This window comes from Taeniopygia guttata, chromosome 2 (genome assembly GCF_048771995.1).
Source record: "Taeniopygia guttata chromosome 2, bTaeGut7.mat, whole genome shotgun sequence".
Lineage (NCBI taxonomy): Eukaryota > Metazoa > Chordata > Aves > Passeriformes > Estrildidae > Taeniopygia > Taeniopygia guttata.
The window spans coordinates 3,146,259-3,158,828 of NC_133026.1; the positions used below are offsets into that span (position 1 = coordinate 3,146,259).

At 46.3% G+C, this 12,570-nt stretch overlaps 1 protein-coding gene and 1 long non-coding RNA gene across 2 annotated transcripts in view; one reads left to right on the plus strand and one right to left on the minus strand.

Annotated features, from left to right (window-relative positions):
* VIPR1 (vasoactive intestinal peptide receptor 1) overlaps nt 1-974 on the minus strand; it is a 114,066-nt gene extending 113,092 nt beyond the window's left edge. Inside the window, exon 1 of the mRNA XM_030264178.4 lies at nt 844-974. Coding sequence (XP_030120038.4) covers nt 844-945 — 102 coding nt within the window. The 5' untranslated portion in view covers nt 946-974. The remainder of the gene's footprint in view (nt 1-843) is intronic.
* On the plus strand, nt 925-11,737 carry LOC140682564 (uncharacterized). The gene is made up of 2 exons (XR_012054398.1): nt 925-1,056; nt 11,486-11,737. It is a non-coding gene; the product is annotated as an uncharacterized lncRNA (long non-coding RNA).
* Nucleotides 11,738-12,570: the final 833 nt, after the last annotated feature.

Here is a 12,570-nt window from a genome sequence, read left to right on the forward strand (position 1 = left end):
ACACGGCAGCCCGGACACATCACACCTAGAGGGGACACGGGGCTCGGACACATCACACCCAGAGGGGACACGGGGCTCGGACACATCACATCCAAAGGGGGACACGGCAGCCCGGACACATCACACCCAGAGGGGGACACGGGGCTCGGACATATCACACCCAGAGGGGGACACGGGGCTCGGACACATCACACCCAAAGGGGGACACGGCAGCTCGGACACATCACACCCAAAGGGGGACACGGCAGCCCGGACACATCACACCCAGAGGGGACACGGCAGCCCGGGGACATCACCCCGAGAGGGGACACGGGGCTCGGACACATCACATCCAAAGGGGGACACGGCAGCCCGGGGACATCACACCCAGCCCGGACACATCACACCCAGAGGGGGACACGGCAACCCGGACACATCACACCCAGCCCGGACACATCCCCGCTCCGGCTGGGCTCCGGAGCGGCGGAACGCGGCGCTTTGCCCAACTTACCATGGATAGATGCAGGAAGAGCCCACCCCAGAGCCCCATCCCATCCTCATCCCATCCCGTTATCCCCAGCTTGGGGGCGAGCTCTGCAAGGACCCACCGAGCTCCCGAACAGCCCCCAAAGCGAACCGCCAGCCAGCAAACCCGAATACCAGCGAAACCAGGAGAAACAACCCGCGCAACTCCCGAAAGGGAATCCCGGCTGCTCAAAGGGATCCTCTCACCCCAAAAGGGCCGCGCACCTGAACCTAAAGGCGAAGGGAGCGCTCACAATCCCCAGCGCACGGGGAAAGGAGCGGAGCCTCCCGAAGTTGCCCGAAGTTTGCCCGAGGCTGCGGCACTCCCCGGTCACTCACCGCGGCCAGCAGGCAGCCCAGCAGCGGCACGGCCCCGCGCAGCGCCGAGCCCCGCATCCCGGCCCGGCCCCGCATCCCGGAGCCCCCGAGCCGCTCCGGCATCCAGCGGCTGCGGGAGGAGGAGGAGGCACAGCAGGAGGAGGAGGAGGAAGCAGCAGCGGCTCCGAGCCCCGCAGCCCGCACCGCCCCCGGCACCGCCCCCGCCCGCCCCAGGTACGAGCAGCGCTGCCCCGGCTCCTTCCCCGTCTTTGTCACCCGACTTTTTTCTGACCTTTAATCATTTTCCCTTTCGCCTTTTTTTCCACTCTTCTTTCTCCCGTTTTTTCTTCTTGCCCTTTCTTTCTTCTTCATTTCTTTCCTGTTTCCCTTCTTGTCCCCCTCCTCCCACTTTTTCATATTTTTCACTTTTATCCTTTTCCATTCTGTCCTTACTTTTTCCCCTCTCTTCTTTTTTTCTCTCTTCATCCTCTCTTCCCCCTTTCTCTCCTATTTCCCACATTTCCTTTTCACTATTTCCCCCTTTCATCTCTCTTCCCTTTTTACTTTATCTCCCTTTCCATCTTTTTCTTTCTGCCCTTCTGTCTCCTTTTTTTCTTTCTCTTTCCCATTTCCCCCTTCTTTTTATTTCCCCCTATTTACTCCATTCCCTTTCCCCTTTCCCCTTTCCCCTTTTTCCTTTCCTTTCACCTTTTTCCTTTCCTTTCCCCTTTTTCCTTTCCCCTTTTCCCTTTCCTTTCCCCTTTTCCCTTTCCTTTCCCCTTTTCCCTTTCCTTTCCCCTTTTCCCTTTCCTTTTCCCTTTCCCCTTTCCCCTTTTCCCTTTTCCCTTTTCCCTTTTCCCTTTTCCCTTTTCCCTTTTCCCTTTCCCCTTTTCCCTTTCCCCTTTTCCCTTTCCTCTCCCCTTTTCCCTTTCCTCTCCCCTTTTCCCTTTCCTCTCCCCTTTTCCCTTTCCTCTCCCCTTTTCCCTTTCCTCTCCCCTTTTCCCTTTCCTCTCCCCTTTTCCCTTTCCTCTCCCCTTTTCCCTTTCCTCTCCCCTTTTCCCTTTCCTCTCCCCTTTTCCCTTTCCTTTCCCCTTTTCCCTTTCCTTTCCCCTTTTCCCTTTCCTCTCCCCTTTTCCCTTTCCTCTCCCCTTTTCCCTTTCCTCTCCCCTTTTCCCTTTCCTCTCCCCTTTTCCCTTTCCTTTCCCCTTTTCCCTTTCCTTTCCCCTTTTCCCTTTCCTTTCCCCTTTTCCCTTTCCTTTCCCCTTTTCCCTTTCCTTTCCCCTTTTCCCTTTCCTTTCCCCTTTTCCCTTTCCTTTCCCCTTTTCCCTTTCCTTTCCCCTTTTCCCTTTCCTTTCCCCTTTTCCCTTTCCTTTCCCCTTTTCCCTTTCCTTTCCCCTTTTCCCTTTCCTTTCCCCTTTTCCCTTTCCTTTCCCCTTTTCCCTTTCCTTTCCCCTTTTCCCTTTCCTTTCCCCTTTTCCCTTTCCTTTCCCCTTTTCCCTTTCCTTTCCCCTTTTCCCTTTCCTTTCCCCTTTTCCCTTTCCTTTCCCCTTTTCCCTTTCCTTTCCCCTTTTCCCTTTCCTTTCCCCTTTTCCCTTTCCTTTCCCCTTTTCCCTTTCCTTTCCCCTTTTCCCTTTCCTTTCCCCTTTTCCCTTTCCTTTCCCCTTTTCCCTTTCCTTTCCCCTTTTCCCTTTCCTTTCCCCTTTTCCCTTTCCTTTCCCCTTTTCCCTTTCCTTTCCCCTTTTCCCTTTCCTTTCCCCTTTTCCCTTTCCTTTCCCCTTTTCCCTTTCCTTTCCTTTCCTTTCCTTTCCTTTCCTTTCCTTTCCTTTCCTTTCCTTTCCTTTCCTTTCCTTTCCTTTCCTTTCCTTTCCTTTCCTTTCCTTTCCTTTCCTTTCCTTTCCTTTCCTTTCCTTTCCTTTCCTTTCCTTTCCTTTCCTTTCCTTTCCTTTCCTTTCCTTTCCTTTCCTTTCCTTTCCTTTCCTTTCCTTTCCTTTCCTTTCCTTTCCATTTTTGGGGATGTGACCCAGCACTGCTGAGAAGGGAAAGGAATGATTGATTGAGGCATTTGGCCTCCTCTGAAATAACTGCTTGGTAAGAAGTGGCTAAATGGGCCAAAAATCCCAATTCGGTGATCTGTATGTATATTTTCCCCAGAAAAAGGCAGAACAATTCCATGTTGTGGGTCACTGACATGAAATTTCTGGATTTCTCAGATTGGAAGAACAGCTTAAGACCAGGCTGACCTTCATTTTTTAATAAAAATGTGGAAATCTTTCCCCTTTCCAGCACACTGGGCAGCATTGAATTTAATATTAAGGGCAATGCTCCTTTCAGTTCAAGACAACCCTCAGGTCTAAGCTTGCTTTAGTGTAGAAAGCCAAACAAGCCCTATAAATAAAGGTAAAAATAAGAAAAATAATACCCTTTTTGCTGTTCCTTTCCCCCCAGCTCCACTAGATTTTCAAGCTCCAACAGATGGACAGATTTGTTGTCTTGTAAAACACCTGCTGAAGAAAAAAACCAAAATCCTCAAGGAAGGAAAATAAAATCCTCCAATTTTGAAGGCCCTGGAGACAGCTCCCTAATTCCAGGCTCTTCAATTTACTGTCACAACCAAGAAAAATGCCATTTTTAGGAAAAAAGCTTAATGGTTAAAAATCCAAAATTATATCCAGTCTTTAGCTTTTGTTAGCAAATCACTAAACCATCCTCTTTTAAAAGATAACCTGCAAAGGATGAGAAAAAAAAAACCAAAAAAAAAAAACCCAGTTTTCTGTCTTTCCCTCCCACTTTTCAAAGATAACCTACAAAGGATGAGAAAAAAAAACAGTTTAGTGTCTTTCCCTCCCACTTTTCTGAAAAGATGTGAATCTATTGGTATTGGAAATATTTCCCCCCCCTTTTTTTTTACATTTGATATGAAAAATCCCCATCCTCTCCCTTGTTTCTCATCATAGATATGATGGTGGCTTATAATTGCCTATGTAAAAAGAGGGACAAGATGTTAATTGCCTCGATTAGTTCTACAGAGGTTTATTAAGCTATATAAAGCTCAGTTTGCATCCTAAAATAACAGGGGCAGAGATGATTAGCTGGTCAATGCATCCCCCACTAATTACAGCCATTTTGGGTTTCATTAGTTCATTTATTAATGCAGCCTGAATGCTTTCAAGTAGCCTGTTAAGGGTAAATTTTGGGGGTAAGGAGGAGAGGAGTGAGCTATTGGTAGCTGCTGCTTTTTGGGTTCTTTGCAGAGAGTAAATCTGAAGGATTTGTGATTTTACAGGAAAAGTCTGAAGCACATTTTGCCATGTGCTGGGTCGAGGTCCAGCTCATTGAGTGTCCTGTGGATTTGCTGTGTTGAGGGGATGGAAATTTGGCAGAAAATAACCCTCTTGTGATGCTGCTGGTCCTCAGGGATTAAAAGGGCTGGGTTTAATTCTTGATTAAAACCAATTCAGCTCTCAAATCTGGTCCTGTTCAACAAGAACTTCCACCGATTCACAAAGAGTTTGTTTGCAACACCACAAATCCGGTTACATTCACTGAAGGAGGGGAGACACAGTCCTGAGCAAACAGAGCTGTCTATCCCTTCCCTTTTTTTCCCTTTTTCTTCATATTTAATTTTATCCAGACTCCTTCTGTACTATAATTTTTGGCCTTGCCAAAGGGTTGGAACAATCATGGTTACAGGTGGGGTTTTGTTGTCTGCATGTGAGGCATGCTGTGTCTCTATTTGCTTCCTCAGGGGTGTGGAATTTAATATGCAAATGAGTATTAATGAGGGGCTTGGCTACTTTCAGTTAGAATTGACAGTGAATTCAACAGGTAAAATAAACACTTTGGTCCTCCTCCACCCTTCTGAAACAACAGCAGGCTGTGGGACCTCTGCCTCCCTCCAGACATCATCCTGTTGTCACTCCTTTCTTTGGCCAGGTGTGAGATAAAAGAGGGGAAACCTCATGTTTTTCTCATCAATTCTTCACCAAATTCACATAATTCTCTAAAAATAATCTGATAATTTCTACCAAATTCAGCGAGTGAACTCCACAGCATTGGGAGAAATCTGCTTGTTTGATTTGAACCCACCCGCTGCTCGTTTCATCCCACACCCCCAAATCTTACCCTGCCTGTATCAGTGAAATCACATTCCCTTCTGCACATGGCTAAAGGCTCTGTGTCATTGCAGACTGAAACGCCCCAAACTCTTTGGAGCCCCATGCCTGGAGCCTGTGCCCTGCCTTTGCCATCTTTTTTGCCCTTTTCTTATCCCTCTTTAAAACAAAAATATGTGCCTGAAGAATTCAAAAGGCCAGGTTTATGGCATGACCTAGTGCTTTAAACCCTCATTTTTGCCTTGGGTGGGTGGGAACAGGAGAATTCCCAGCTGAGTTACTCAGGTATTACCCATTCCAAGATGTATTTCCCCCAAAGCATGGCTCTGTTTTGAGCTGCTGCAGTTCAGCTCCGTTTCCTCTCTGCTGGTGGGTGCTTGGTGCCCCTCTCACTGGGATTCCATCCAACACCTCCCTGCAAAAATCTTTCCTGACCTTTGGGGCTGGGAGGGGAGGCTGGAGGGTGGCAGCTTTTTGGTGTTGAACAGGCCTGTTGATAATAAGTTGATATTGCAGCTTAGAAGGTGATTTTTTTTCCCCCTCTAATCTCAGCTGTGAACAATTTGAGAAAGCCTTGATCTAATTCCTTTTCACATCAGCAGCAGCACAGTTACCTCAGTTGTCGGAATCTGAGGTATTGATGATCCCAAGATTGTAGAAAGTCTCTGTCTGTCAGCCCCACTGCCAAAGAAGAAGCCATAATTCGTCTGTGCTGTTTCAAGGTTGTTTATTCTGTTTATCTCTAACATGTTCTGCTGCCCTGCCGCAGCTCTGTCCTGCAGGGCAGCGTGTGGGGCTCTGCCCTCAGTGGGATGGTACAAACATTAAATACCAGAAACTACCTGTGCTGGATTTACAATAATGTGCCAATATCTGTCACCTACGTTGAACAGTGTGTGCCCAGCCTGAACCAACAGAAAAATGCCAACACCACAGTGAAACATGGAGGGCATGAAGAAGGAGAAAAAGGACAAGACACACCCAATTTCCTCCATCTTGTCCCCTTTGGACCCCTAATCTAGAAACTTAAAATTTTACTTTTGCACCCATGCCACACTTAATTATTACTTATATCAAACACTCAAAGCTTGTAATTCATCCTGTAAGATTGAAAACTCTTTTCCATGGACAGAGATCACAGCCAGTGTCTCTGGGGGCTCTGTCCAGGGGGGCTCCTGACCCCTGCCAGGGTCCCAGACCTGCCAGGGCAGCCAGAGGGATGCCCTGGATTCCACACTCAGTGATCACTGTTTTGGGCTGGTGCATCTTCTCTGGGCGTGCCTTTCTTCATTACCAGTATTTAACTCTCTTCCTCGAAGGTAATTAGCATTTCTGCTGTGGCATCCTTCACAAAATTACATCTCTCAGAGGGCTGCCTGGGGAAATGTCATACAAATGTAAGAAATTTTGGTGGACGCTAATGGCAGAGGTAAATAAAAGCAACCATGTTGTTTCCTGCCCATGTATTTTTTTTTTTTTTCTCTGTGCCTCTGGCAACCAGAAATGCAAAGACTAACAGCAGTGGTGTCTAGAAGGACAATATTTGAGGGGTGATTCATGCAGCAGCTTGCTGCAGGCTGGATTTGCTGTTCTGTGCCCTTGGGGTTACGTTCCCCATTCAGCTTCCTCTCCAAAGCCAACACAATGCATCTGTTCTGCTTTCCACTGTGTGACTTTATCTGGATACAGTAATAGCATCACAACCCATAAACAAGCTGCAAAATAAATTCCCGTGCATGATTTGCATTGGGGATGAGAGGCAGACAAACGCTGGCTGTGGTGTTTGGCAAACAGGACCATTCCATCCAACTACAGGACTTCATGATTTGCAAAATGAAGCACAAAAAATTGGGGCTTTCCTGTGGTTTAAGGCCCTTTATTCAGTGTGCAGTGAAAACACCAGAGTGGCCCTAGGGAAAATCTGAAGTGAGTTGAGCACAACCCAGCAGGGCTGAAAGCTCAGACTTTCTTCTTTTTCTGTCCCCAGCTGTCCCCTAAAGTTTTCCAGTGAAGTTCTCCTGGAAATCTCCACCTGTTTGATGACTAAAACTGTGAGGGCAGCAGAGGTGGATATGTCAGTGCAGAACATGAAATATCTGAAGAGCAGGAGTGGGATATTTCAATTAAAAGGATCTACCTGATACAAGCGGGCTAAAATCTTGTCCTTGTTCTGTGGGGCAAGGGCAAATGATCCAGTTGCTGATGCTCACCTCACTCTGTGAGCTAAAGATAGCAATGATTACCTACCCAACTCCCAGGAGAGCTGAGGATTAATTGCTTCATAGTACTCAACATTTATTTTCACACAATCAAAGCTACTGGGAGCAGAAAAAAATAAACTTTGCAATTACTATTACATAGCCACAGGGGACTATCCACTCACAAAATGCTTGGATAAAACAGTTTTCTTAAGAATAATTAAAAAAAATAATAATCTTACTTGTGTTTGGGCACAAAAAGAGATAATCTTCAGGCTCGGGAAGAACAAACCAAATTAAAAAAAAAAAGAAAAAAAAAAAAACAAACCAAAAAACTGTGCAGACAAACTAACAAGCAAGAACTTTCTCCCAACTGGGGATGGCGGGGATGGAATGAATTCAGGTGAGTAGCAAAGCATGCATTATTAAAGCAGAGCTGTTTACACTGGGAACATTGTAGGGCAGCTCCAGGGTACACCATGTGCCCAAGGCACAGGGGAACAGGACACCTCTCCCTCCTTTCTCCTTGGGGCTCTGCAGAGCCCAGGAGGACAGAGCAGGTGGCCAGGGCAGGGTTGTGAGGGCACAAAGCTGCCCAGCACAGTTCTCAGCGTGGCTACGACCACATTCCTTAAAATCAGAGTGCCCAGCAGAGGCAGGTTCTGTCCCAGGTCATGGCCAGCATGAAGAAACATTTTACCCTCACTACTGAGAGATTTTTATCTCCTCTTACACTCACTGAGAGTGGTTTGGCAGCAGAAGGCACAAGAAGCAGGGAAACCAACACGGTGATTGACACCAGAGATTACACAAACTAAATAAAAGCTTGGGCTAAAACACGCACTAGAGGGGGAGATAAAGCCTCCACCTTATCATTAGAGGATGTGACACAGCTGATGTTCTGCGGAGGAGGTAGGAAATGGAACATTTTACACATCCTGGCCAAATGCATCATGGAGAGCTCTGCACGGAGAGGATTGGCTGCTGGTGTCCACAGAACATGCCCCAGTTTCTTCTGAGTGGGTGATGAGAATCTCTGTTGTTAAAATAATGAATTGTTTTTTAAGGGCTCAGCAGCTGGAAAGAAGAATTTCTAGAATCTCAGTAATTTTTGTGATAAATGTTGTGAGGTTTGGTATAAACTGATGAGTGCCATAAACAGTGAATAAAACATTCAGGGCTCCTCCCAAGGTGTCTGCTTGGACTTGCTGGTGGCACTCAGGGACATGGTTTGTTGGTGGACTTGGTAGTGCTGCGTTAATGGTTGGACTTGATCTTAAAGATCTTTGCCAAGCTAAAAATTCCAAGATTCTGTAAACCTATTGCTCTCCCAGATCCTTTATTTTATCCACCTCTGGCTTCACCATGGACAAAACCCTCCAGAACCTCTGAGAATGGATGTGCCTGAGCTCAGTGAAACGGGTTTTGAGAAGGCTGAAATGCCACATCATTTCAGGAAGGGTGAAAGAGGAAAGCCCACATTTCAGAAGCCAGCATGGTCATTGAACTGGTGCTGATAACAAGGATCTGTCTGATCCTTCCAGCTGGTTTGTGCTCTGGGGCTGCTGGAGTCCTGAGGGATGCAAAGAGCCCTGGGGACAGTGGCTCTGATCTGGGCAGAGCCAGATGCTGGGAAGAAGGTGGAATAACAGAGAAAATGCTCAGCAAAGCATTTTTGGCCACACTGTGGAGCATGATCCTGTTTTTTACACCTGCTGGGATGAATTGCTGCTTTCTCTTTTCTAAGCCAAATGAAAGATGCAGCTGAGAGCCAAAGCACTGGACATCCACCAGGACACTTTTGGGATTTATCAGTCACAAGAACTCCTGTGAGTTTCTCTCTTTTTTTTCCCACTCCTCTTCTGAAATGAACAGCAAGCTCAGGCTGCCTCCTTTCCTCTCTTGCCTGCAGAGAAGGAAATCTTTCACGTCAGCAGACAGCAGCCTTGGTCTGTTCAGCTCTGTCCAAGCCAGTTGCTCTCACACAGGGCTGCATAGCCCTGCCCCATGCCTGGACCGTGCCAGATTGTTCCTGCAGGCATCAGTCAGGAAAAAAACACAAAAATCACGAGGCTAGGGCTCAAAGATGGTGATGGAGAAGGGGGAGAAGGAATAAAACCCCCACTTCCCCTCAAACTGAGGGATTATTTTTGCAGCTTGGTAAGAAAACACCTGAGCCTTCAACTTCCATCTGGAATCTGCTCGTTTCCACAGGATAAAGATTAAGTCAGAGGCTCTGTGTGTGGTTAGTGGGGAGGTATCTGCTGGTTTGAGGGCTCCCCTGTGAGCTCATTCTCCCCCACCCCAAACAAACCAATGTGGCTGTAAAGAATCAATTTCTGCCTCTGCCTGGTTGTGCTTTTGGCAGTCAGTGAGCGCTCCTTGTAAGATTATTGATTTTCCCTGTTTGTTTAGCTGGGATATCCCTTGTTTCCAGCTCAGACCTGCTCTTCAAAATCCTCCTTGCACTAGGCAATGCTTCTCCCTTTCCACCCAGCTCTAATCTCTCAGAGAGAAAGAATCCAGCCAGGTATTAGGGTTGGGAGTTCTTCCTCCAGCCCTCCTTATTATGAATCAGATTTCAAGGAAGCCTTTCTGGCTGCTGCAGTTCATTTCTCTTGCTTGAGCTGATGAATATCCCAGGGTTTGTGCTGCTCATTTGATTCCCTTGCCTGATGCATTCCTACATATCTGCTGCCTCCAGGACAGATTTGTGCAAGCAAATTAAGCATCCTCACTATATGTCAGCAAAACATTACATCCACTAATGGGGGGAAGTGTTATGTTCTAAGTCCTTTCAACACACATGAAAAATAAAACTCTATTTCTTGGGGGGAATAAGAAATGACAGCACATTCTCCTCCTGAATTAATGCTGTCTGAGAAGATTTTGCTGCACACAAATGTAATTTTCCAGATAATTTTGAAGTGTTTTTTTTTTTCCTTCCCTGACAACTCTTCTTTCTTTGTAAGCAAAAGATAGTTTCATGCCCACAATCTGCCAGACTGACTGCACAAGGCAGGGAAACCCTCTCCTAATCCAGACTAAATTGTGTTAGATTTAACTGGATTGACCACGACTCATTTTCCATGCTTTCCTTCAATTTCTGACAGTGCAAATGCCAAGGACAAAATATCCCAAAAATTCCCATCTCTTTTTCTGCATCAAGAGGTGGATGAGTGAAGGAGCTGATGTGTGTGACATCACCCTGATACCTGTGAATTGTGAGCCTTGCCACAAAGTTTGGCACTGGATTTTTCAAGGAAAAAAGAGATTTTTAAACGGTGGGTGCTGCTGTAGTCATCTAGAAAAAAAAAAATCAGGCATATAAAGACACGCTTCCCAAGGAGAGATAAACGTTATCCAAGGGGATGGCATAACATAGGGAATACCTGAGGGAAGATAAATGAATTTATTGAGCTTTCCTGCATGCAGGCTCTGTGCTGGTGCCTCCTGTGTTACCTGGTGCCTCTGAAAGGGATTTCACAGAGAGGTGAGTGACCTTTCTGAAGGGCACGAGAGCTTGGCACTGGATTTTACCTCCAAGGTGCTGCCTTGAACCTGCTCCTCACATATCAAAGGCTTGGCACAACCCCAAGCGAAGCAAACCGAAACTTTATTTGTTTTAACAGAAAATACGACCCTTGGCATTTGTAACATTAATCTTCCCCCTTATCTCTCTATTTACACTCAGCCCTCTGTGTTTTTACAGCATCTTCTCCCCTGTGCTCAGCCCCTGGCTCCCAATCCCCTCGGAACAGGGCAGATTTTCACGTTGGTGCCGCTGCCCTGGCGCACTTTTGGGTCAGCAAACAAGAACTTTGGCTGGGGATGGCAAAGAGCAACCACTCCTGCCCCACAGCTCCACACAGGGAGGGAGGGAGTGGCATCTGTGAAGTGGGTTATCTCCAGTCAGAAATTGCCTGGGAGCTGGGCTGTATGCAGCTGGCAAAGGGAAAAATCTGGGGAAAAAGGGAAAATATTCCAGTGCCACTGCTGAGAGCAGCAGCAAGCATCAGGGAGTGTGCTTAGGGGATTTTTGTTCTCAGGCAGGCAGTTTTTTAAAGCATGACCTCACTAAGGTCCTGTCACCTTCAGGCATTTGCAGCAGAAGAAAAAGGGGGTGACGGAGGTGTTTTCACTGTAAAACATGGCTAAGAGCAGCTGGGCTAGGAAACTTCCAGTCTCTGTCCCCTCTTTATTTGGAATAGTTCTCTGGGGAGGAATTTAGGCAGCTGTGCCACATCTCCCTCTGTCTGGGGAGGTGAGTGGGTTGGACTCGCTCTGCAGTGAGTCATCCCCATCTTTAACTGCAGCTTCACCAATTTTCATTTGTTTGTTTGTGTGTTCCAGGCGTATCTGATCGATGATGCAGCCCTGGAGTCTCACTGCACCAAAGCTCCACACTTCTCACCAAAGTTTTCCAGCAGAAAGGGTGGAGACCACAGGACAAAGCATCAGACACACAGATGCAATTTGCAAAACTGGAGATGTTCTGCTTTTACCACTTATCCATGCTCAGGGTGAACCAAGGCTTTCTGTTATTGTGAATATCAAGGATGATTACAAAATATAAGCCTGTAATAAAGCCCAAGATGAAATTCAGTCTTTCAGTGCATTTGCAAGTGAGAAAATAATAATAATAATCATTTTAGACAATGCCAAGATAACAAGGAATCTCTGAACTGGGAATTATAATCAGCTAAGGTTTCACTTCAAGAAATTATCCACAATCAAGGGAAAAATCACTACAGACTTGGTCTGGATTTCAGTTCACTCAAATCCTGTTGAGGCTGGGGATGGTATAGTGTCTAAATTTCAGTTTACTCAAACCCCATTGAAGTTGGGGATGGTATAGTGTCTAAATATCAGTTTACTCAAATCCTGTTGCAGTTGGAGATGGTAGGGTGTCCACATTTCAGTTTACTCAAATGTATTGAAGTTAGGGAGGTTCTAGTGTCTAAATTTCAGTTCATTCAAATCTATTGAAGTTTTGAAGGTTATAGTGTCTAAATTTCAGTTACTCACATCCTGTTGCAGTTGGGGAAGTTATAGGTAGTGCTGAAAGCTAAAAGTCTGTTCAAACTATTTCCTCTTTGGGGACTTGTTAAGGGTTTCCTGAACTGGGTCAAAACTATTCCAGAGCACATAATTAAAATTCTTGTTAGAGCAACCATTTGGACCCAGAGTCAAACATCACATTAAGAACAAACAGGATGAGTTTCATTGCCAGACAGTGCCACATTGATTTCCAGGGATATTAATCATGGTGGAGATCTTTTGGGGTGATGAAGATAACAAAACCCATCACTGCCCAATGTGCCACTTATGCCTTTCATGCTGTTCAAGGTTTGCTCAATTCCTGGACAGCAAAAGAGCCCTGCAATAAAAACCAGCATTTACATGAGCTTCTTCAGCTGTGGCCCCAAAAAACAAAC